Raw genomic sequence first — 26,099 nt, forward strand, 5'->3', positions numbered from 1 at the left:
AACAGAGATTTCCCAAGGAAGGTCTAAGAACCCTCCTTATCAAGTATATGGTGGGGATTACGAATCAAATAGCCAACTTTTGGGTTGACCTTTGGCGCTCTCCCTTTCCCCCATGAATTGTATAAGGATTTCAACCCACTACAACACTCTGCAACTTCTCAAACAGACTGGCCCCCCTCTCTCCTTCTTGAAGGAAACTGGATCTTGCTGGGCAGGTTTGGACTGGGCGTGTGGACGGAATCCGTGTCAGTTTGGAAGTTGAAGACCCTGAGGATATTTGGCTGGCCTCAGATATCTGTTCCGTTTATATGCTGTGTTTGTATGAGTTCAGTCCTGTCCTTGGCTGACCTTTCTGAAACCCCGGCGAGCCATGACGTTTGTGCCCAGAGGCGCAGGGAACAAAAAGGAAAAAACGGTGCTTTTGCAAGACCTAAGAGCCAGCTTGGTGGGGTGGGCTGAACCTGGTCTGGCAGAACTAAAAGTATAAATAGTGGGAGCGATCAAAGTTCTACCATTGGGATTGTATTTCTCTGCACTCCCTTTCCCAAAACTTTAAGCGGGAAGGAAGGAAGGAAGGAAGGAAGGAAGGAAGGAAGGAAGGAAGGAAGGAAGGAAGGAAGGAAGGAAGGAAGGAAGGAAGGAAGGAAGGAAGGAAGGAAGGAAGGAAGGAAGGAAGGAAGGAAGGAAGGAAGGAAGGAATTTGCATGCAGTCTGGATGTGCAAGCGTCAGGGTGTTACAGAATTCTGCAACTCTGACAAGACATCCCCGCCTGTTAAACAAGGTTTGTCAGCAATGCCATTCCTCCCTGCCACTGTGACCTTGCTGCTGGGGGCACTTTGGGATGGAAGGAACCACACAAGTCCCTGGCTCCCCCTCCCCCCACCCCCCAACTTGTGGGCTCTGTGTCATTCCCTCTTCTGAATTATTTAGCAGGACTCCGTTTGAAATGCATCTTCCCCAGCAGAGCCCCACCCCCGCTAATGGGAAAAATCAATCTTTTGCTAATTTATGGGGACCAGGAGGCTCTTGAAAGCGGCTCACGGAGAACATTTGGCTGGACCGTAGAAGCTACTGGGACACTGACGTGACATTCCTGCTCCAGGAAAGAGCCGGATGATACCCAGGGGGGAAAAAAAGAATGCAGCACTGGTATGTACCCAGTTCTCTTGACTCCCAGTTTTTTCCCACCCCAAAAGACCAGGAGCCACTATTGAGCTGTCTCCCCATGAAGAATTCCAGCTCCAGCTTTTCTGTCATGAAAGTTAGTACTGCATGAAAATTGGCATTAAAAAGAAGAAGAAGAATTTGGATTTATAGCCCGCCTTTCCCTCCTGTAAGGAGACTCAAAGGGGCTGACAATCACCTTTCCCTTCCCCCCCTCACAACAAACACCCTGTGAAGTAGGTGGGGCTAAAAAGAGCTCAGAAGAACTATGACTCGCCCAAGGTCACCCAGCTGGCATATGCAGAAGTGCACAGGCTAATCTGGTTCCCCAGGTAAGCCTCCACAGCTCAGGCGGCAGAGCAGGGAATCCAACCCGGTTCTCCAGATTAGAGTGCACCTGCTCTTAACCGCTACGCCACTGCTGCTCTCTTCTTTGCAGCATCCTTTATCCTTGCACAGAAAAAAATGTTTCTCTACATCTCATCCTAATAGTTGTCCCATTCTCTCCCTTCTTCGCTAATTAAAAAAAATCTTATTTTCCCCTCCTCACACATTCCACTGAATAACCTGCCTTTCGTTAATTTCCCTTGATCATGTTGGTTTCCAGTTGCCAGGGTAGCCAGATACCAGCAGAGAGCCAGGGGCTTGAAGCTGCTGGCATCAGTCTCTGTTCCTCCATCTTATCCTCACAACAACCTTGTGAGATGGGTTGGGCTGACTGTGTGTGACTGGTCCAAGGTCATCCAGCAAGCTCCCAAGGCAGAGTGGGGGGTTCAAACCTGGGTTCCCCCGAATCATTATCCGACACTCTAATCACTTCTCCGCTCTGACTGTCCTGAGCTAAGCCCAAACTCTGATATAGCATAACAACCAAAAAGGTTTCAAATAAATCTCATTAAAGGTTTCATTCTCAGATGTTTTTCAGCTACCTGTTGTGACTCTTAGGCCCTTCCGCACATGCAGAATAATGCACTTTCAATCCACTTTGCACCTAGATTTGACTGTGCGGAATAGCAAAATCCACTTGCAAACAATTGTGAAAGTGGATCGAATGTGCATTATTCTGCATGTGCGGAAGGGGGGCCTCAGCCTCAACCTGTCCATCTGCGATAAGGAGCTAATAATGCCATCTTTCTGTCCAGAGCTGTTGATTTCTGTGAAATGGTTCAAATCCTTGAACTGTATAAAGGACAATTGTATAAAGTTGCTCTAATCCCGCTTGACAAAACCCAGCTTCCCTGAGTTGTCCCGGCTGGCCAAAAGAGACTGTCGTTTTTTCCGATTGCTCTTGGCCCCGGGATTCTTGTTCAGCTACTTAGACCGATTTCTCTGTAGACCAATTTCTCTGTAGACAGCGGATCCATCCTGCGCTCTAAGATCATCCCCATTAGCACAGAGCCCTTCCAAGGCCTCGATGTTCTCTGTTCTCGGCTGATATTGAAATCCTCCAGAGCGTAGGCAACAAAAACCTACTCTCTGGAGTGGAACAATTGCCTTTCCCTGAAGCTTGGAACAGGTTCCAAAAGAACAATTGATAAGTGAACGGTACCTGGACGCAAATGACTCCATCGGTCTCCCATAATGGGCAGCATTAATGTAGGGGTTTAGAAGATCTTCCTTCCAAAATGTCAGCTCCGATCTAGAGGGGAGTTTGAGTAGCCTCGGCAAGACCAAGGCTGGGATATCAACGGCACCAATCGTAAGCAGTGTTACGACCTTCAGAATCTGTTGAAGGCCCTGTTCTTAGACTGGGTGTTGCTTTCACGTGGACGGCGCTGCGGATCTTGCCTGGGTGAGCCCAGCAAATTAGTCAAGTGGCTCACACCAGAGTTGCATGTTTACATCATTTACAGTCCGCCCTTTGCACTGGGGCTCAGGGTGGATTACACAGAACGAGTGAATATAATCAACGGATGGGACATTCGACAAACAAACGAGCATGTTTACAGATAAAGGTGCAAGCCCCGGATCATCTGCAGAACTGGGTTCAGTTCCCCACTCCTCCACATGAGTGGTGGACTCTAATCTGGTGAACCAAGCGTGTGTCCCCACTCCTGCACATGAAGCCTGCTGAGTGACCTTGGGCCAGTCACAGTTCTCTCCGAACTCTCTCAGCCCCACCTACCTCACAAGGTGCCTGTTGTGGGGAGAGGAAGGGAAGTAAGCCGAACTGAGACTCCTTAGGGTTGACAAAAGCAGGGCATACATCCAAACTCTTCTTCTTCTAGTAGGAACCTAGCTTCAGCAAGCTATATCCAGTAGCATCGGGCACAAGTTGTAATTTAAAGTGTTGCATGATAGGGCTATGCATAGAGAGCAAACTCCCAGAGAGGAACACAGGTGGTGTCGGCTGTCAAACAGAACACCCCAAGAAGCAAGATCCCCTGGGGTTTCCACCATGACTTTCAGGAAGCAAAGAATTGCTGGGCCAAAAGCACTGTGTTACTTGCCGGTATAGGAGGACTTCACAAGCCAGCAACCCTTTCCCCGGAGACACCCAGGGCTTCACCATGTATCGAAGAGATTGTTTCAGATTAATAAGCACAGATTGAGTCACTCTTCCCAAACCCATAGCAGTTCTGGGAAAACAGAGCACCGTGGCAACCTGCTGCCAGGTGCCCCGAGAAAGAGACCTTTCCTCACTCGGTTCCTGTCCGCCTTTCCCCCTCTTAGCCCCTGCCCGCGCTTGCTGCACTTTAAATAAAAGACAGAACTCAATAAAAACCCATTAGCTTGATCACAGTCTCGAAGAAACCACAAGGTTTTAATAGCCGGGTGACTGGGTTTTGCACGGCTGCTGGCTCCCTGTCAGAACGTTTCGTGCACCGTCACTGGGATAATTTGAGATTTCAGTGCGAAGTTTGGACCACCTGCTTGCAACAGCTCTGTTGAGGTGTCAGTGCTGTCTGGGGGCTTCATTGTGCCTCCTGGAGTAGGAATTTTGGCAGAGGTCTCAGCGTAGGATGAAGAAAGGAAACAGAATCAGGACAGCAGCTTGGCTATGAACAGACTTGTTGGATCAGACAAAGCGTCCAGTGTGTAGCATTATGTATGCAAGTGTTACCCACTGCCAGGGGTAACTAGAAAGTGATTTCAGAGTGATTTCAGCTTTGTCAGCAATGAGCAATAGTGATTTCAGAGTGATTTCAGCTTTGGCGGCAGTGAGCAGATGCAGAGGCAGGCTTCCTTCAGAGCACAGGTTCTTTATTGTGATTTCAAGCTCTTTCCAGGCCAGACTGCCCAGTACAGAACGAAACACAGCCCTTTTTATTCAGTTTTTCACCCAATCAGAGGAGGAAGGGGCAGTCCCTTGCCACATAATACAGACAATCTAAAACAAAGAGAAGGAAGACAGTCTTTTGTTTTTGCTGATGGGATTAAGTCCCAGAAGAAAAGGCTGCCAATGAATCTTGAGATCCTAGAAGTGGAAAATTCAATAGTCCAATGGGTCTTGAGATCCTCTTCAGTGAAAATTCAAATAGTCCAATGGGAAGTAGGGTGATATCCTCCAAACGGCCAAGGCACACCTTGTAAGTCCAAAAGGTCTTTTGTTGGTGTTGACAAACTTATCAGATTGTAAGAAGGAGTTGTCCTTACTTTGCATTTTCTGATCTACTTCCTTGTTACTTAGCTAAAATAAAACTACTAAAATCCAAAGAGGCTTCTTCTATTAATACAATAAAGTAAGAAGAATATTTCTAATCCATTTCTCTTCTTGTCTATCACTTAAAGTAACTCTATAGAATCCCTTAACCTTATAACAAAGAACCTCCAATACAGTACAAGCCCATATAAACATATAAGCAAGAATATCCTAAATTAACAGTAACAAAACCTTAAATCAACTGGAGAACCTAGCTAAAGTATAATCCTAACATTTGGCAAATAATAAATCCAACACTGAGGGGCTTACATTAAAACTTAAAAGGGACAAAGGCAAGAAGGAAACCATGTGAAATATCAGCACATTTGTATATACATGTTCTTTCCAGGACTTATGGAGGCTTTTGGACAACACTGGTCTCTTTGCTCTGATCCTTAGCCAGTGTAGTTTGGTGGCATGCTCAGGAAAATATTTTTCCTATTTTCCTGGCGGTAACACAAGAACAACCCACAATTAAGACATAAAGATACCAACCCTTTCTTTGTTGTACCTGGTAGACCAAGATGTACTGTCCCTGAACATGGAGTGTTTTTTGCTCGTGTGGTTCATGACTGGTCAAATAATGATCCACAGGTCTCCCTACAAGGAGAGACTTAGGGAGCTGGGTATGTTTAGTTTGGTGAAGAGAAGGTTAAGAGGTGACAACATAAGAACATAAGAACATAAGAACAAGCCAGCTGGATCAGACCAGAGTCCATCTAGTCCCGCACTCTGCTACTCGCAGTGGCCCACCAGGTGCCTTTGGGAGCTCACCTGCAGGATGTGAAAGCAATGGCACCTGGACTGTTAAGGCATTTGCAATCTCAGATCAAAGAGGATCAAGATTGGTAGCCATAAATCGACTTCTCCTCCATAAATCTGTCCAAGCCCCTTTTAAAGCTATCCAGGTTAGTGGCCATCACCACCTCCTGTGGCAGCATATTCCAAACACCAATCACATGTTGCGTGAAGAAGTGTTTCCTTTTATTAGTCCTAATTCTCCCCCCCAGCATTTTCAACGGATGCCCCCTGGTTCTAGTATTGTGAGAAAGAGAGAAAATTTTCTCTCTGTCAACATTTTCTACCCCATGCATAATTTTATAGACTTCAATCATATCCCCCCTCAGACGTCTCCTCTCCAAACTAAAGAGTCCCAAACGCTGCAGCCTCTCCTCATAAGGAAGGTGCTCCAGTCCCTCAATCATCCTCGTTGCCCTTCTCTGCACTTTTTCTATCTCTTCAATATCCTTTTTGAGATGTGGCGACCAGAACTGAACACAGTACTCCAAGTGCGGTCGCACCACTGCTTTATATAAGGGCATGACAATCTTTGCAGTTTTATTCTCAATTCCTTTCCTAATGATCCCCAGCATAGAGTTTGCCTTTTTCACAGCTGCCATGCATTGAGTTGACATTCCCATAGAACTATCAACTAAGACGCCCAAATCCCTTTCCTGGTCTGTGACTGATAGCACTGACCCCTGTAGCGTGTATGTCAAGTTTGGATTTTTTGCCCCTATGTGCATCACTTTACATTTTGCTACATTGAACTGCATTTGCCATTTCTTAGCCCACTCACCTAATTTATCAAGGTCCGCTTGGAGCTCTTCGCAATCCTTTGTGGTTCTCACCACCCTACATAATTTGGTATCATCTGCAAACTTGGCCACCACGCTACCCACCCCTACTTCCAGGTCATTTATGAATAGGTTAAAGAGCACTGGTCCCAAAACAGATCCTTGGGGGACACCACTCCTTACATCTCTCCATTGTGAGAATTTCCCATTTACACCCACTCTTTGCTTCCTGTTTCTCAACCAGTTTTTAATCCATAGGAGGACTTCCCCTCTTATTCCTTGATTGCTGAGTTTTCTCAATAGTCTCTGGTGAGGAACTTTGTCAAAAGCCTATTGGAAATCCAAGTAGACAATGTCCAATGCCATGTTGGCGAGGGAGCAAGCTTGTTTTCTGCTGCTGCAGAGACTAGGACCAGGAGTCATGGGTTCAAGGTAAAGGAAAAGAGATTCCACCTAAACATCAGGAAAAACTTCCTGACAGTAAGGGCTGTTCAAAAGTGGAATGCACTACCTTGGAGGGTTTAAAGCCTCCTTTGGACAGTTTAAAATAGAGGTTGGATGACTATCTGTCAGGAGTGCTTTGCTTGTGTCTTCCTGCATGGCAGGGGGTTGGACTGGATGACCCTTGGGGTTTCTTCCAACTCTGATTCTATGATTCTATGATTATGAGCAAGTCTGAAAAGGACATTATTTTTTCCTGGTATTCAGGCTAACATACTGTCAATTTCCACAGGATGGCAGTAGAAGACCCCAAATGCATTTTCATTGACTTTGTTTCTCACTACCTGGCTTCTGGGTTGCTGCTTTGTAAGTGGGCTGCATTTGGGGCCAGTTGTGGTAAGATTGTGCTTGTGTTGCACCCGTCGAAGCATTAGCTGGGCTTCCTGCTGTGTTTTTGTGACCCCTGAAGCTCGCCCCAAAGTTTGTAGCTGTTCTCAGAATGGTCATAGTTCTGCCTTTCTGCGCCCTAAATATGGCCTGTGTATGTGATGACTGACTGGGTAACACTAGACTCTTGTTGCCAGAACTGAAGCATAAGGAGCAAAGGGCCCTCCATTATACCCCACGTCATGCCCCAACGTCACACCACCACCCCTGATTTTAAAAAAGGGAAGCTGGGCTTTCTTGTGCGTTTTTGTGTTGTGTTTTGGCAGAAGAAAAAGCCAACAGTGTACCAGTGTTTTGTGTTGTGGCTACTGTGTGAAGGGTTTCCTGAATGTGAGAGTGTGCCTTTTATATCACATACATGGCTATATTGTCGTGCCCCTGGACTGTTCAATACCAAACCTCTGTGTTCAGATGATGTCTTTATTACAAAGCAGCATCAGGAATAAGCATTTAGTCTTCCGTTGCCAGAGGTGTAGCGTAAGGAGCAAAACACCCTCCATTGTACCCCACCCCACATCCCAGTGTCACACCACACCACTCCCAGACTACCAGTTCCCAAGGGGGGATGGCAACCCACCAGTCCCAGGGTCTGGAGACAGCGCAGCCTCCCCTGGGTCAGAACAACCTACTTAGCCCAATAGTGGAAGAACTGCAGCGGGGAGGGGGGGGGGTCTAATGAGCAGGTAATGCATTGCTCAGGAAGCAAATGTACACAGAGGGAGGATGCACAGGGTCCCCTGGTCTGGCCAGGAGACATGAGAGGATCAAACCAGAAATGGGCCAATCGTGACATGCACATTTTCAGACAGTGGAGTAACAGACCCATGGTCTTCTTTGGGGCCATCCGTCTCAAAAGTGAAGACACCTGGCAGCATTGTCAAAGGGAGTCTAGTGTCTAGATCGAGGGATGTAATTGTACCTCTTTATTCTGCGTTGGTTAGACCTCACCGGGAATATTGTGTCCAGTTCTGGGCACAGTAATTCAAGAAGGATGTTGACCAGCCGGAACGGGTCCAGAGGAGGGCAACCAAAATGGTGAAAGGTCGATGCCCTATGAAGAGAGTCTTAAGGAACTGGGGATGTTTACTTTGGGGAAGATGTGACATGATAGCCCTGTTTAGATATTTGAAGGGATGTTGTGTTGGTGAGGGAGCAAGGTTGTTTTCTGCTGCTCCAGAGACTGGGACCAGGAGTCATGGGTTCAAGGTGAAGGAAAAGAGATTCCACCTAAACAGCAGGAAAAACTTCCTGGCAGTAAGGCCTGTTCAAAAGTGGAATGCACAACCTCAGGGCGTAGTGGAGTCTGGAGGTTTTTAAAGAGAGGCTGGATGGCCATCTGTCAGGAGTGCTTTGATTGTGTGTTCCTGCATTGCAGGGGGTTGGACTTGATGGCCCTTGGCGTCTCGTCCAGCTCTGATTCTGTGATTGTGAGCAAGTCTGAAAAGGGCATTAATTTTTCATGGACTGCCATACTGCAAATATCCACAAGATGGCAGCGGAAGACCACAAATCGCCAATTTTGTTTCTCTCTCTACCTGGTTTCTGGGTTGTTGATTTGTAAATGGGGTGCACTTGGTGCCAGTTGGGGGAAGATTGTGCTTGTGTTGCAACTGCACAAGCAATAGCTGGGCCTTCCTGTGTGTCTTCAGGGTGACCCCTAAAGTTTGCCCCCAAGTTTGAAGCTATTCGCAGGATGGCCGTAGTCCCGCCTTCCTGCTCCCTAAATGTGACCTGTTTATGTGATAAGTGACTGGGTAACACTAGACTCCAATTACCAGAACTGAAGAATAAGGAGCAAAGTGCCTTCCAATAACCCCCCACCCCCCACCCCCCGTCATACCCCAATGTCACCCCACCCCACCCCTGATTTTAAAAAAGGGAAGCTGGACTTTCTTGTGAGTTTTGTGTTTTGGAAGAAGAATTAAAGGCAACAGTGTACCAGTGCTTTGTTTTGTGGCTATTGTGTGAAGGGTTTCCTAAATGTGTGAGTGTGCCTTTACATCTCAAACATGGCTATATTGTCGTGCCCTTGGACTATTCAATACCAAAACTCTGTGTTCAGATGATGTCTTTATTACAAAGCAGCATCAGGAACAAGCATTTATACTTCCGTTGCCAGAGGTGAAGCATAAGGAGCAAAACGCCCTCCATTATACCCATGCCATCCCATGTCCCAATATCACACCACACCACCCCAGACTACCAGTTCCCACTAGGGGATGGCACTCCAGCAGCCCAAGGTCCGGAGACAGCGCAGCCTCCCCTGGGTCAGAAAAACCTACATAGCCCAATACTGGAAGGACTGCAGCAGTGGCTGTCTAATGAGCGGATAATGCATTGCTCAGGAAGCAAATGTACACAGAGGGAGAAAGCACAACCCTAAAACAATAAGAGAGAGGGAGGGGGGAAGAGAAGAGAGGCAGGGTCCCCTGGCCTGGCTTGGAGACGTGGAAGGATCAAACCAGAAATGGGCCGGTCATGACATGCACATTTCCAGACAGTGGAGTAACAGACCCCTGGTCTTCTTTGGGGCCATCTGTCTCAAAAGTGAAGACGCCTGGCAGCATTGTCAATGGGAGTATAGTGTCTGGATCGAGGGATGTAATTGTACCTCTCTATTCTGCATTGGTTAGACCTCACCTGCAATATTTTGTCCAGTTCTGGGCACTGCAATTCAGGAAGGATTTTGACCAGCTGGAATGGGTCCAGTGGAGAGCAACCAAATGGTGAAAGGTCTGGAGTCCATGCCCTATGAAGAGAGACTTAGAGAGCCGGGGATGTTTACTTTGGTGAAGAGGTGACATGATAGCCCTGTTTAGATATTTGAAGGGATGCCAGGTTGGCGAGGGAGCAAGCTTGCTTTCTGCTGCTCCAGAGACTAGGACCAGGAGTCATGGGTTCAAGGTGAAGGAAAAGAGATTCCACCTAAACATCAGGAAAAACGTCCTGACAGTAAGGCCTGTTCAAAAGGGGAATGCGCTACCTCGGAGTGTGGTGGAGTCTCCTCCTTTGGAGGGTTCTAAACAGAGTCTGCAAGGCCATCTGCCAGGAGTGCTTTGACTGAGTGTTCCTGCATTGCTGGGGGTTGGACTTGATGGCCCTTGGAGACTCTTCCAACTCTATGATTTTTTGTCAAGGAAGTACTTGTCCTGTTGAAGCATATCCGCTGCAGCCTTTCACACCAGTGGTCTTCTGTCTTTTTGATGATAAAGGGCTGTTGTTCTGCATCAGAAGACCATTTCCAAAATACCTTTGATTTAATGGCATGCTCTGAGGCAAAAGCAGGAAATGCCTCGGATGACTGGACTTCTATTAATTCAATCTGTTTTTATAATCCCCCTTTGGTCATATGAGATCTTTAAATTGCCAAGTCCGAGTCATCCCTTTTGATCCCCCTCTGAACCCTGTTCTTAGCATCTTGACTCTGTCCATCAAACCAGAAGGCACCTCTCAGGTTCTCTTGATGGGATTTGCATGGAACTATTGAAAATATTTGAAGCGCTCCCTTTCTAGTCGCTGACAGCCGAACCCAAACTGAAAGCGAGTCAAGATCAGCACTAGAAGCCCTTCTGCCTTTTTAATAATGTTCATGCTGTGAGGCAAGCCAACCCCACCACATTGCAGCAGTTCAAGGTGTTGGATTCGATCTCTAAAGTCCTGTGTTCGTAACCACCTGGGATGGATTGCCCCCGAGTAACCACTTGGATTGCACGCTGCTTCAGGGCATCCATTTTCTCCAACTATTGCTTTCAGCTTCGGGCACTTTTCTGGGAATAAGATTTGTTGAATAACAGGGACCGTATGTCTGAGTAGGTCTGGTTAGACTTGCTCCTTGGGTTGATAAAGGCCAGAACAGAGTACCATTAAGGAAGTGTTTCAGATGCAGTAAGGAAGTGTTTTAAGTCCCGTCTTTTGGAGGTGCCGCGGTTCATTTCACGGCCACATGATGTCACCCTTTACCTTTTAAGCCGGCAATGAACCAACATTTTTAGCCAACATCAGTTTTTCGGCATTTGATTTAGTTGAAAGGCTAAATCATTATGAAGACCACTGAGGAGCTTAGTTCTCCCAGAGGGTAATAGGCAATCAAAAATGTTCCTGGCAGGGGTTGGCTGCTGTTATTCATTATGGGTTATCCTGAATTTATTTGCTCTCACAGCAGCATTTCTAGGCATACAGCATTTTCCTAGTTATAGTTACTTTGCAGTAATGTAAACAAGGATATCACAGCCTAACACATTTTTCGGAGCAACGGGTCAGGATTACAGGACTGCATAATAGAAATCCAATAGGTAAAGCTTTCCTTTATCACAGTGAGAGAAAGTGATCCCCCTGTAATGTCCACCATTCAACTATTTTGTTTAAAATGTTTAAATTTATTTATAATCTAGTTGCATTTTTTCCTCATGACCACTGAATATTATTCATGACATATATGGAAGCTGAAGAAAAACATGTGGCTCTATAAAGACTAACAACATTTTATTCCAGAACAGCAGTTATTGTACATAAACGTTTATCATCAGGAATATTGACCTATAGACAATTGTAGCCAGATAAATACAAACAGATAAGAAGGGAGACTTGGCACATCAGGACACTCGTCTGTATACCCTTCGGAAATTTCCCTGCAGGTAGAAAAACAGACTGTAAGGGGGGAAGATTCCCCGAGAGGCTAGTTTTCTATATGCAGGGAATCATGTTGTGCAAATGAATGTATGACTACCATCAGAATTACCAGAAAGGACTGACTGACACCCACCCATATTCCTTTCCTTTTTTCCCCTTGTTTTATTCTTCCTTACTAACAATTATTAAAATGAAAGTGGGTAATGTAAAGGTCCGTTTTAAAAGTTGCCAATTTCAGAAAAGGGAACGGTTAAGGCCCAACTGCGCATGCTCACTGCTCAGCGCCGGCGAGTAAAGGGAAAAGGGGACCGAAAGGGGGCGTGGCTTCGCTTCGGCGTGTGCGTGCGGTAGAGTCTTTGGCCCCGCCCGCCTGTGCCTCGCTCATCTGGGATTGGCTCCGAGGGAGCGTGCGCGCTCGACGCTTCTGCCGGGTGTGTGTGTGTGGGGAGGGGGGGGAGTTTGGCTCAGTGGAGCTTCCGGTGTTTGCGGGAGAAGCAGGAAGCGACAGGGAGTGTAGGGTCGGGGGCGGGGCGGTTGACGGTTGTGGGCGGGGCGGCGGCGGTTACCCCCTCCTTGGCTCCCCCCTCACCCCTGAGGCGGAAAAAGCAGATGGAGGATCGCAGAGACAGCGAAGGGAAGGGCTTCTTCACGAGGGCCTGACGGGGATCAGGCAGGGCGAGGGCGTGGATTGAGGGGTGGGGCAGTGAGGAAAGAAGGGGGGCTGAGATAGAGGCCTGGGCCACCCCTACAGTCAGTCCCTTCCCACCCCCTGCGAGGAGACCCAGATCTTCTCCTGGGGGGCAGTCACATTCCTTCCCCAGGTCACTGAGCCTTTTGAGGGGATCCCTCCCAAAAAGGGGAACCCCATTTATCCGCCTCTCTCTGTTTACATTAATTTAAAATCTGTTTTGCATTCATCTGTTTTTCTTAACTTAATTTGGGAGGGGGGGGTGTGTAACAGTGGAGATGGATTTCGGGGGAGGGGAGCCTTCTGTCCCTGTGATGGTGCTGCTCCTCTCATAAACTGATGGGTTCCTGAAGCCAAAGGCCAGGGAGGGCATTATCGTCCTACTCTTTGTGAGAGAGGGGGGAACTATTTAAATAAAATATATAGATATATATTTACCCAAATGGAGGAGGCAGGGCCTTATGTGACCGTGACATGAGGTGACAGGGTAGAGGGGTGTGTGGAGAAAAAGCCAAACGCCAAGAGCCAAATAATCCCAGAAATCTCCGGCAGCTGCTATGGTAAGTTTGAAAGAGGCATCTGATGTTTGATTGGAAGGGGGGGGGGCATCCATAAGCATTCTGATCTTAACATCTATATAGCGTTTATTCTGAGTGTGTGTCATTGTCTCCATCTGTACAACAGTTCTGTAAGGTGGGCTGGTGGTATTTGATAATGCAGATTAATGTGGGCAAAGGAAGTGGTTTAAGGTTCACAGTCTTTTGAACTGTGAGATTTGACATTTAGACTCTTAGCTCCTACAGTGTAGTGATGTAGTTCAGGCTCTCGAGCAGAAGTTTGGTGACTGACAAGGATGCTCAATGAATTCTGAGTCTTGCCCATAAGAGATGACTGGAGAGGACCTGTAAAAGTGCTGTCTCCCTTTGCAATATTAGCTTTTGCCAAAAATTGATAACAAAGGCCTCAGAGAGCTTTGTGTCTAAGGATGTCCATTTTTCTTCCTTGTTTGCTGATGTCAGAGATGGCTGGTGAACCTTCTGGCAGGATGTTCCAAAGACAGTTATAAGAATGGGAATTGGTTCCTGCATTTGAAGACCCAGAGAGCTGCTTAGTTCCTTGCTAAAGGTGCTGGGGTGGGCAAATTAATTAAAGGCCAGATTTCCTGGCTTGGTACATGCATAACAGCTTGGATGCGTGGGCTTGCCTCTAGCATCAGTTCGGCAACAGATCCCAAATGCAAGTTGATCAGCTGAGAGTAAATTTAAGAGAGGCGGGCTTGGCTTTGGCCATTACAGACTGAAGGGTTCAAGCATATCTTTGGCATGTTCAGGAATATCTGCCCCTTGCGATGACTTGATTGATTGCTGGGAATGCCGTGTTGTGAACACAATAATTGGCCCTAAAGAAAGTTGGAACATGATGCATGGTGTAGTGGTTAAGAGCAGGTGGATCCTAATCTGGAGAACCGGGTTGATTTCCCACTCCTCCAGTTGAGTGGCAGGGGCCTGTCTGGTGAACCAGATGTGTTTCCGCACTCCTCCATTCTTGCTGGGTGACCTTGAGCTGGTCACAGTTCTTGGGAACTTTCCCACCTACCTCACAAGGTGTCTGTTGTGGGGAGGAGAAAGGAGCTTGTAAGCCACCTTCAGTTTCCTTACAGGAGAGAAAGGTGGGGTATAAACCCATTACTCTTCTTCTTTCTCTTCATCCCCGATATATTAAGCCAGATGCAATTTGAAGAGGTACTGCAACTGTGAATTCCTTCTTTGCAAGGCTGGGCTTCTCGGAGGCTGGCAAGTATGCGAAGGGCATTGAGAGCTGGCCGTGAAAGCTGAATAAAAGTTTGGGCTTTAAATTAATCCTTTCGAATGTAAGCGCTTGCCTGATGTGTGGCATAGGCAAACTAGCAGGACTCTGCATAGACAGTAATGGCGTGTTCCATGGTATCTGGTATCCCTCCTCCTTTCCCTGTTTGCCTTTCCATTTGCCTCTCCTTTTTCCCATTCCCCTAGTTTTATTTTATGGCGCCATCAGATTTATTTTAGGGTGCTGCTGAAGTTTTAATAGTAGTGGGTTTCAAATTGGCCTTTTGTAAGCCGCCTTGAGCCCTTTGTTGGGGGAAAGGCGGCACATAAATCAAATAGTAAATAAATACAGTGGAACCTCGGTTTTCGTTGGTAATCTGTCCAAAATAATCAATGAAAACCGAAACCAATGAAAACCGAGGCAAACTTTTCCATAGGAATCAATGTAAATACAATTAATCCATTCTAGGGACTCCAAAAAACATACCAAAAACACATTTTTGGTGAATAAACATAGTGTTAAATTCTGAAAACAGTAACAAACAATAACACTAGGACCAGCTTCAGAGCCAGTGGACCAATGTCATACCAGAAAGCTGTCCCAAGAGGTCTGTTTCTGACACTTCTTTTAGATTTGTCTGAAATGGGGCAAGACATTGTCATTAAACAAGTTGCAGACACAGCCTGCAACAGCTTCGTCTGGGTGATTTTTCTCTACAAACCCCTGCACCTTACTGCAAATTGTTGAAAACAGAGGCAAATCAATGAAAACCGAGACAATTTTTTCATTGAAAAAATCGATGAAAACAGAAGGCAATGAAAACCAAGGTTCCACTGTAAAACAAACTGGGATGCAGAATCAACACTCTAACCCCGTGGTGGCAAACCTATGGCACTCCAGATGTTTATGGACTACATTCCCCATCAGCCCCTGCCAGCATGGTCAATTGGCCATGCTGGCAGGGGCTGATGGGAATTGTAGTTCATTAACATCTGGAGTGCCATAGGTTCGCCACCACTGCTCTAACCTGAGGTGACGGGTGGATCCCTATTCAGTTTTGTGCTACCAGCTGGGAAATGGTGGCATCCTATGTATTCTTGGCATTTATTTATTCATTTACATTACTTACCATCTGCTTTTGTCACCGGGACTCAAGGTGGATTACACAGAATAAGTCAATGCAGTCAACAGAATGGATCATATGACAAACAGTGCAATAGGACATGGGTTGTAGAAATCTAGAACCAGCCTGAAATCCGAAGCATTAAATATTAATAAGACAAGGGAAGTTCAGCAGCGGTGAGCAAATTCCTGGAGATCAACATTCCCCATGTTTCTCAGAGCTTCCTTCAGTTCGTGCAGTTTAGACAGGCCCAGCTGTTGCTCTACAGAAGTGCACCCGAAGGATTCTGTGCCAGGTTGGCACACGCCAAGAAGGCAGGTCGCAGGAGATACCTTGGATGTAGAAAGAGTCTGAAAGCCATTAGCCTGGAATGTTAGCTCATTTGTGCTTGGAAAGATGACTTGCGGAGAGGCAATAACAGGTAAATGGCATTGTTCACAGGCTGCGTGAATCATAGAGTTGGAAGCGGCTCTGCTGTCCAATCTGTTGCTCAATGCAGGATCAGCCTAAAGCATCCCTTGCAGGTGTTCATTCAGCCACTGCTTGAAGACTGCCAGTGAGGGGGAGCTTGAAAGCCATGAAGAATTTGATGCTGTGTCTGAAATGTTAATGGGGTGAGAATGACCCTAGCATATTGGGGCAGGACATGTCAGTCGTTCTGTTTCCAGTTAAATAATTCCCGTTCGCAGGCTGGGCTAAGGCCTTAGCTGAGACCTTGAGAACAAGTGTCTAGACAGTATATGTAATCATAGAATCATAGAGTTGGAAGAGACCCCAAGGGCCATCAAGTCCAACCCCCTGCAATGCAGGCACACACAATCAAAGCACTCCTAACAGCGTCTGTTTAAAAACCTTCAAAAAAGGAGACTCTACCTCACTCCTAAGTAGTGCATTCCACTATCGAACAGCCCTGACTGTCAGGAAGTTTTTTCCTGATGTTTAGATGGAATATCTTTTCCTTCACCTTGAACCTGTGACTCCTGGTCCTAGTCTCTGGACCAACATTGCTTGGTCCCTTCAAATATCTAAACATGTCTATCATGTCACCTCTTAACCTTCTTAATGCTGGGTTCGTCTTCAGTTCTGTTAGCATGCGTTGTTTATGCTTTCTGATTCGTCTGCTGTGAGTCCTGGTTTCTTGTAGCCCTGGAGCTTTGGGAAACTCACATGATTGAAGAAACGTGACCGGGTTGGAGAGGGAGGAAGTGATGTAGTGGGCTGCTTCAGCTACTTCTGGGTGGTGTATTAATAATCTTTTAGGGTTCTGTCCACAGCATCCCTCTGCCTTTCTCACGATCTTGGTAATCGTTACAGAATGATTTTTCCCATGGTGTGGGCGTGGGGATATTGCCGAGATTTAAGGCAGTCGTTTCCAGGTCTCCAGATCAGTGGCTCCGTTGCCTTCTACATAAGCACCAGGAGGTTCAGCAAGAATTAGACTTGTACTAGAGCTCTGTGACTTTTCCCTGCAAGTATATGGGCAAAGGTAGTCTGGCATTTGTCTTGGGCAGACATTTTGTAAATATTGTGCGGGGCTGGTTACTAGTTGCGGTGGGATTACGACAGATGACGGAGGGAAGTGGCCAGGAGATACATTAAGAAATGCACGGAGGGAGAGGTAAGCAACCCGTCAGCTCCGTCTCCAAACATACATGTGTAAAACACTTGCTTCTGGTGGCATTAAGCATCTGAGCGGTTTGCACAACGGTTGGGTTTGCCCGCCGTGCTCCGCAGCTTCAGTTACAATCAATATTCTGCACTCAGCCGCCACTTAGAGGCAAACAGGTTAACAGCGTGACTTAGCCGAGCCCTGAGAAATATCCACTTCCCAGCGATTTGCTTGTCTGAACAAAACCTTCAGTTCGTCACCAGTAGTCCTTATGGGAAAGCAACGTTCAGGGAGATGAAGATGCAGCGTTGAAGTACATCCGATCAAATGCCAACAGTCTGTGTGGTTTTTTTGGTTCTAAAGAGCTGGTCTTTGCTGTGGTGTTGCAGGGACTTATGGAGCTGCTTCATGCAGAATTCAGGCCCTCTGTTGCTTTTCTTTCCCAAATAATCTCCCTTTTGGAGCTGTCATGGTGTAGTGCAGTGGTGGCAAACCTTTGGCACTCCAGATGTTATGGACTACAATTCCCATCAGCCCCTGCCAGCATGGACAATTGGGAATTGTAGTCCATAACATCTGGAGCGCCAAAGGTTCGCCACCATGGGTGTAGTGGTTAGGAGCAGGTGGGCTCTAATCTGGTTGGCTTTGATTCCCCACTCCTCCACATGAGTGGCAGACTCTCATCTGGTGAACTGGATTTGTTTCCCCAGTCGTACGCATGAGGTCTGGGCCGGTCACAGTTCTTTGGAATTCTTTCAGCCCTCCCTGTCTCACAAGGTGCCTGATGTGAGTGAGGAGAGGAAGGAGAAGTTGTTTGTAAGCCCCTTTGAGTCGCCTTACAGGAGAGAAAGGTGGGGTATACATTTAAACTCCTCCTCTTCCTTCTTCCTCTGCCACGTAAAAGAGGTAGTAAGCTGCAGTAAGGTTTAAAAAGTGTAGACGTGATGCTTGAAGGAGGGGAAGGGTATGCTTGATAATTGCTGACTAAGAAGTAACACATAGGGGGATAAATTGCTGAATCATATCCAAACATTTCCTCTTCCTTTAAAGAACCTTTCTGGGACCCATGCATTATACATAGCCAGTGTGTATTTTGCAAGCCACACGAGATGAAGAGGGACGGCGCACTTTCTCAGCAGCACAACGGCTGTGTAGTGTTGGCACGGGAATATTGCTCCATAAAAATGAAACTCCCACCTGCGTGCTGCAGCGTAGCCTGGCCAAGTACTCTCCCCAGGCAACTGATAATGCAGTGTAACTGCGGTAGGAAGTTGGTCTCTGCCCTCGCCTGAAAGATCTAGTCAGGGATTTGAAAATACATGATTGTTAACTGTGTCCTAAAACCTTGAAGAGAGGAGGTTTCTTCAGCACAATGTTTCTCCCATGTTTAAATTGACTCTCATTTAAAAGAGGGAAAAGGGTAAAAATTATTGAGGGTCAGCAGCTGCAGGGACCTGAAGCTCCAAGTTGCCATTTTGAGAGTCTTCCATTCTGTGTAACTCATGAATCCTTGGAAAGAGGCATTTGCATGGGATCTGCCTTCTATTTTCAGCCTCCGAAGAGGGCTGAGCAAGAGAAAAATATAGAATTCTGTTGCTTAGTTACGAATGGCATTTTCTAAGCTAGCCTTAATTCAGTTCAGCTAATGAGAATTTATGAATTCAGCTTGGAAGGCTAGAGGTGGGGGAGCCTTTGTATCCAACAGAGGTGAAGGAAATCGGGAGGGGTGTGTGTGTGAAGAGTTCAGCGAACATTCTAAAAGTGACAGTTGGAGGCTGCGGCTCTCAGCACAGAGAAAGGCAGTTTTTTTGGTTGGGGGGTTTAACTGAAGCTGAAGCCCAGCTTGGTTTTCCTGAATATATTTTTTTGGTTAGTTCATTAGAGCAATTTGTAAGCTTGCCTGTTACATGTCTTAAGCTACATTAAGGATGACTGAAGGATTGGAGCACCTTCCTTATGAGGAGAGGCTGCAGCGTTTGGGACTCTTTAGTTTGGAGAGGAGGCGGCTGAGGGGGGATATGACTGAAGTCTATAAAATTATGCATGGGGTAGAAAATGTTGACAGAGAGAAATTTTTCTCTCTTTCTCACAATACTAGAACCAGGGGGCATTCATTGAAAATGCTGGGGGGAAGAATTAGGACTACAGTAATAAAAGGAAACACTTCTTCACACAACATATGATTGGTGTTTGGAATATGCTGCCACAGGAGGTGGTGATGGCCACTAACCTGGATAGCTTTAAAAGGGGCTTGGACAGATTTATGGAGAAGTCGATCTATGGCTACCAATCTTGATCCTCCTTGATCTCAGATTGCAAATGCCTTAGCAGACCAGGTGCTCAAGAGCAGCCGCAGAAGGCCATTGCTTTCACATCCTGCATGTGAGCTCCCAAAGGCACCTGGTGGGCCACTGCGAGTAGCAGAGTGCTGGACTAGATGGACTCTGGTCTGATCCAGCAGGCTCGTTCTTATATTTTTATGTAAGTGTTTTCTTGAATTTTAAGTCGCTAGCTGTCACTGGAAGTTTTATTATGCTAGCCTAACTGAGATATCAGATATAAGTAAGACTTCATAAACTACAAAAAGAAAAAGTGTTCTAACCGACTGATTGTCTCTGAGTGTATTGAATCAATAACTAGTTCAAATAGAAGGGGACTGTGGAGTCTTCCTTGACATGGTGGCAAGCGGAGGGATTTTGAAATACACTCAGTGAGTAGGTGTTTTGTTGGCAAGCAAAGAGTGAAAATTTGCTCTAGTACGAACCACAGATTTCAATTGAATGCGCAGATGGACGAACCGGTAGTGAAACCTCGACCTAAAAAGGTGAATGAAGTGCAGGTCACACTGGAAGAGTCCAGAATATGCACACCAGTTTTCTCAGCTGAGCCGGTATCAAGCAGCAGAGTGGTAGCTCAAGAGTTGGGAGCCACGGGACAGCTGTTGAATGGCAAGGAGTTGAGAGACATGGATGAGAATGACCAAGAAAGGTCTGTAGTACATCCCAGAGGATTACCCAGAGTTAATGCAACCAGACTACGGGTGCTCCCCATGCACTGTTACTAGGCACTTCAACATTTGTGTAACCTCCTTCTCCACAACTTCTTTCATACGATTGTTAATAGGGTATGGTGTGGTTTTAATAGGTGCAACACTTCCGGTGCCAATATGGTGGGAAATCATGTGAGTCAAACCGGGCTGTTCACTAAACAGCAATTCAAAGTCCTTTAATAAATGTCCAATTTGCTTCCATTGCCCTCCTGATAAACCATCTGAAATTCGAACTTTACTCACATCAGAACGCTCCTCAAAATTCCATTCCACAAACTCATCTGCGTTAGTGTCAACTTGTACTGGAAAAGTCATTACAGATCTCTCACGATACGGTTTCAACCTATTCGCATGCACAGTTCTCTGCCCACCATCTTCTTGGATTACATAATTGTCACGGGGTAAAACCTGTATTATCACATAAGGTCCCTTCCAAGCCACATCCAACTTAACAGGCTTATCCACTGACAATAATAACACTTTACTACCCACTGCAAAGCTGCTCTCCGTGATTCAGTCCAAGAAAGCCTAGGATTTAGTCCAAATCAGTTATTGTTTGGTAGAGATATCAGAGGTCCTTTGGGCTTAGCTAGAGCAAATTGGGAAGGCTTTACTGACAATTCTTGTCCCAAGGATGTAAATGCATATTTTTGTGAGCTGCAAAGAACTCTGCAGGAAGTAAGGACAGTTGCAGCAGATAATTTAAAGCAGGCTCGGCGAAACAAAAGACTTACTTTGATGTTAAGGCTAGGCCACGCCGAAAGGACATGCCTGTTTCTTCGAATATTTTGGCTGCCATGTTTCATTCGTAACCATTAGCCTCCTTCTGGACTCACACAGTCCTGATCTGGGTGCTTAACTGGATCTCAGAGCCTTCACACTCCATGTGAAGGAAGCACCAATTGTGTGCTCAGAATATGGCACTATCCTGAGCATGCAGTGTGTAATTTGGTTGGGACTAGGGACCGTTCTGGCACATGTTGGGATGGGAGAAGATCTGGAGGTAAGGTCCCAAAACCATGGAAGAGACTAGAGGTATTTGGGGTCCATTCAGGCTGGAAGGCTCCAACAGATGACATACAAAATGCCCCGTTTTAACCCTTTCCTGAAAACCTCTTTGGCAGGCATCAGAAGAGGCCTCATTACGAGCCCTGGAGAATCTAATGACCGAGTTTTTCCACAACTGCACAACCAATGAAAGAAAGCGTGAGATCGGTAAGCACCTTGATTTTCCATCCTCTGCCCAGAGGTAATGCTTGACAGGCCAAAAACATCTTCACATTTGTGTGTTTGAGTGACTGCAGTATATGCCGTTTCATATTTTGTTATATGCTTACTTTTCACTCATTTTGAGCAGAAAAAGCTTGGCACAGTTTCATGAAAGCAATCCAACAGTGTTTTTTGATCACAGATTTAATCAGGGTTTCACTATTTGAAGGCTTTCATATCAGCTCACTGTCTTGGGTTTTCCAGCCAATGTGGTAATTTTTGCCGCTAACTCTTTTTTTTTTTTTTTTGCATCTGTGGCTGGCATCTTCAGAGTCACGTCATTGGATTCCAACCCAGACACATACAAATTCACAGCACACCTGTGAGGTGGAGAAAACACCCACCACATAGTCACTCCACGTAGTGCCACAAAGAGGAATACATCTTCCCGTAAAACGCCTCTCAAGGCGCCAGCCGCAGATGCCAGCAAAACGTTATGAGCCCTGGCCTCACAGCCCAGAAAACACACAACAGCCAGATTTGCTTTTCATATAAAAACAAATGACCGTCTCACGAGGGGGATCCAGTTTGTTCATTGTGTACTGGTATGAATCATCCTGAGCCACTCAGATGCCAAAGGTGTGCTATAAAGATTGTCAGTTGCAAAATATCTTCAACGGAGTCAATAACCCTGTGGCCTGCTAAATGATGGAAGATGTCCCCAGATTTCCAAAAAGCCCAGCCCTGAGAATTTACTGGTGGTGGCGGCAGCGACACAACACCGGAGGCCTTGATTTGGGACCCGGTTGTCTGTGGAAGGGAGTACTGAAAGTGCAGTCCTGCGCACTGGGGCTTTAACCCCTCTCCTGCAAATGTCTTTTTTTCCAGAGGAGCTCCTAAATAACTTTGCCCAGCAGATCGGCGCCTGGAGGTTCTGCATCTATTTCCTGTCGAGCACAAGAAACGACTATGTTATGATGTACAGTTTGACGGTGTTTGAGGTAAGATTTCAGGTTTACGTAAAGGGGCCAGGAAATATCCTTACCTGTCACCAAATCAGGCCTTTGCAGAAGTGCTTTATGGGACCCTTGGCTGGGATAATTTACCATGCCAAACAGAATGACAGGCAGCCCCGTCCAAGAGCTGGGTGCCGAGCTACCGCCCCCTTCAAAAAGGCTTCCCACTGGTGTGGGGAGGCTCAAAAAGTCAACTTGAGAGGCAGTGAAATATCCTCCCCGGGAGCGAATACTTTCACTGTCTGTCGTTCACTATGGCCTTGCTCGGGTCCGTAACACCAAGGTGTGTCCGTTTCTTTCAGAACCTGATCAACAAGATGTGGCTCGGGGTCCCGTCGCAAGACAAGATGGAGATTCGCAGCTGCCTGCCCAAGCTGCTCTTGGCGCACCACAAAACCCTGCCTTACTTCATCAGGAACAAGCTTTGCAAAGTTATCGTGGATATTGGCCGGCAAGACTGGCCCATGTTCTATCATGACTTCTTCACCAACATCTTGCAGGTGAGACGGTCCCTGGAGATCCCACCCCTGAAGTCAGGGAGCAGGTTCGTGCTGAGTTCTCCTGCTCTGTGTCAGTTTTGAGGGGTGATAGCCTCATCTGTTGGGTATCTTGTGAATTTCACTGTTGGAGGTCATAGAATTATAGAGTTGGGAAGAGACCATACAGGCCTTCAAGTCCAACCCGTTGCTCACTGCAGGATCAGCTGGAAGTGTCCTTGACAAGTGTTTGTCCCGCTGCTGAGTAGTTATTTAAAAATATTTTAAAATACTAGGTCCATAGTTTACGCTCTGTCCTGAGCCTTTCTTCCCCTTGTCCTTATTCCCACAGTTGATCCAATCCCCCGTGACCACACCGCTCGGGTTGATCATGCTGAAGACGACGTCGGAAGAGCTGGCGTGCCCACGGGAGGATCTCAGCATAGCCCGGAAAGAAGAATTGCGGAAGTTGCTCCTGGATCAGGTCCAGACAGTGCTCGGCCTTCTTACAGGTGAGGCTTGGTTCCTCTGACAGAAAGAAGGAATCTCTGGTTTTCCCCACAGCAGTGCTTTTGGGACGTGTACAAATGGATCTTCCATGTGTGTGTGGGGGGGGTGGGGGTTTCTGCATTTGTGTAACAGTTCCTTTGAAAGTTGCTGGTTACAATTTTACAATTTATAGCTCGTGGCCCAAGGGCCCTATCACTGCCACTGACATTCTGGGTCAGTGTTGTTCCATCGCGGTCTCAGACAACCAGTGTGGTTTAGTGGATCAAAGTCATTCACATTCTCATTGAATCAGGAAGCTCACCAGGTGACCTTGGGGGCCCGGTGGTTACTCTCTCTGGCTGGCCTACCCCGCAGGGTCATTGTGAGGGTGAAAGAGAGGAAATGAGGTGTGTGTCTGTGGTCCTGTTCCTCCTTCAAGAAAGGGCCGAAATACTAGATGCTACATTCAATCTCTGGCCTTGCCTCGAAGAGACTATGGTGGAGCAAAGCCGGCATCTTCATCTCTGCTGCTGACTGGCAATCCCTGAATGCCGGCATCGTTCCACATACTGACTGACCTCCCTGAAAGAGGCTCTCCGAAACAGCTTTCCCTTCCTGATACTGATGCCCGTCTCCATTGAGAGAGGGGAGCGCTTGTATACATATAGCTGATCCTGAAGGGTACAGGAGGCATAGCTTTTACCCTTTGTTCCTGATAGGTATCTTGGAGAGCATCTGGGACAAATACAGCGTTACTGCCGCCACTCCACCACCATCCCCGACGTCGGGAGAAAGTGGTAAGGCCTTCTTCTGTATGCCTGTTCACTAGCGATGTGTTATGGATCCCAGAACTTGGGGCTCAGGGCTGTGTTTACCAGAGTTGCAAAGAGAACTGCTGCAGCTGATCCCTCTCATGCTGATGGGATAACTCCAGATTCTGGAGGGGTGCTGCTGGTATGGGAGGGAGTCACCACCTGCTCCTGTGAGGAGGGTGTTTTCTGACACTGCTCAGTGGCTCAGGAAGGAGCTACTCGGGTAATGTCAGAATAAGACATTTGAAGATCAGCAACAGCTCCGTAGCCATGGGCAACTCCAAAGGAACAGTTTTGGTACACTTGACGCTGACTCCAAGCTGTCAACCTCTTCTTCCCTACCTGTTCATTCGTAGTATCTGGGTGGTAAATATGAATCTGCCTTAACAGGTGAATTTAAGGATTATCTGAATAACCAGAGCAGGCGGACTCTAATCTGGAGAACCGGGTTTGATTCCCCAGTCCTCCACATGAGTGGCAGACTCGTATCTGGTGGACTCGGTTTGTTTTCCCACTCCGACATTCCTGTTGGGCAACCTTGGGCTAGTCACCGTTCTTTGGAACTCGCCCCACTTACATCACAAGGTGTCTGTTGTGGGGAAAGGAGTTTGTAAGCTGCCTTCAGTCTCCTTACGAAAGAGAAAGGCGGGGTCTACATCCAAACTCTTCCTCTTCATCATCCTGACCCCAACTCTGTATGCTTTGGGTCGTGAATCCCCTGCCATAAAAAGCTCCTAATTTTTGCACCCAGAATAACACAACTCTGCCCGAGTGAGTTGAGGCGCATGCTCGTCTTTTCCTCCCTTTCCCAGGAGACCTTTTAAGTAGCCTGCTGCGGAGTCCCAGCACAGCCAAACTGCTGAACCAGCCAATCCCCGTCCTGGACGCGGAAAGTGAGCACGTCTGCTCCCTGGCCCTGGAGTGCCTGGCCCACCTCTTCAGCTGGATCCCCCTTTCCGCCAGCATCACCCCATCCCTCCTCACCACCATCTTCCACTTCGCCCGCTTCGGCTGCCACACCCGAGCCCGCAAGACGCTCTCCCTCAACGGTAGCAGCCAGAACTCTGTCTTGGGGCCGGAGCGGGGCCGGCTGGGGGTGCTGGCCATGTCGTGCATCAACGAGCTGATGTCCAAGAACTGCGTGCCGGTGGAGTTCGAGGAGTACTTGCTGCGGATGTTTCAGCAGACGTTCTACCTCCTGCAGAAGATCACCAAGGAGAACAACGCCCACACGGTGAAGAGCCGGCTGGAGGAACTGGACGAGAGGTAAGGGGGCTCCAGCCGAGAAACCGGCTCTGTGGCTTCTCTGTTTACTGCCAAGTTGCCCTGACCAATGGCTGCTTGCGCCTGGTGTGTCTAATCGCCTTTTTTCAGGGTTCCTGTGTTGGAGCGAGGTGGTAGGTAAATGTCGCCAGGTACGTTAGCTCTTTCTCTTTTCATTTTGCAAAGCAGTTGTGGTGCCAAAGGGTTGTATTGTGTGCCTCCCTCCCCCCCATTCACTACATTTGGCTGCAGGTCAGAAGTGCTACCAGATCTGAATTTGCCCGCATTTGCTTGCTGCCGAGAATGGCACAGTGAGGTAAAGGAGGGTTTCTTTTTCTGACGGGCATCTGCTCTGTTTTTTTTTTTTTTCAAATAGTGAGAGGACACCAGGTTTTGAAAGGAAGAAAATAGCTTGTTTTGAACTCAGAAAGCTCTAAAAGGTGTGGAGGGTTTTCCTTTCTCAGTTGTGCAGTGGATGGTTTTGAATAGTTGAACCAACTTGTGGGCTTTGCTGCTGATCAACTCTGCAAAAAGGTATTCCAAAATCAGTTCCAGTTTTCCACTTTCTATGTATTCCTGGAGCTCCTTGAAAACAAGGAGGGTAACCTTGGGCAGGCTTCTCCATTAACTTATTTTTCTGTGAAAAACCACCAAGAG

At 47.1% G+C, this 26,099-nt stretch overlaps 1 protein-coding gene across 2 annotated transcripts in view; it reads left to right on the forward strand.

The window, feature by feature from the left end:
* The first annotated feature begins 12,415 nt into the window (after positions 1 to 12,415).
* Positions 12,416 to 26,099, forward strand: part of XPO6 (exportin 6) — a 35,353-nt gene continuing 21,669 nt past the window's right edge. The window contains exons 1-7 of one of the 2 annotated variants that reach the window (XM_048494728.1): positions 12,416 to 13,150; positions 21,302 to 21,392; positions 22,275 to 22,387; positions 22,705 to 22,902; positions 23,231 to 23,390; positions 24,087 to 24,164; positions 24,992 to 25,445. In XM_048494728.1, coding sequence (XP_048350685.1) covers positions 13,148 to 13,150; positions 21,302 to 21,392; positions 22,275 to 22,387; positions 22,705 to 22,902; positions 23,231 to 23,390; positions 24,087 to 24,164; positions 24,992 to 25,445 — 1,097 coding nt within the window. In that variant the 5' untranslated portion in view covers positions 12,416 to 13,147. The remainder of the gene's footprint in view (positions 13,151 to 21,301; positions 21,393 to 22,274; positions 22,388 to 22,704; positions 22,903 to 23,230; positions 23,391 to 24,086; positions 24,165 to 24,991; positions 25,446 to 26,099) is intronic. The other variant, XM_048494727.1, reaches the window with a different exon arrangement.

This window comes from Sphaerodactylus townsendi, linkage group LG04 (assembly GCF_021028975.2).
Source record: "Sphaerodactylus townsendi isolate TG3544 linkage group LG04, MPM_Stown_v2.3, whole genome shotgun sequence".
In the NCBI taxonomy this organism is placed as follows: Eukaryota; Metazoa; Chordata; class Lepidosauria; order Squamata; family Sphaerodactylidae; genus Sphaerodactylus; species Sphaerodactylus townsendi.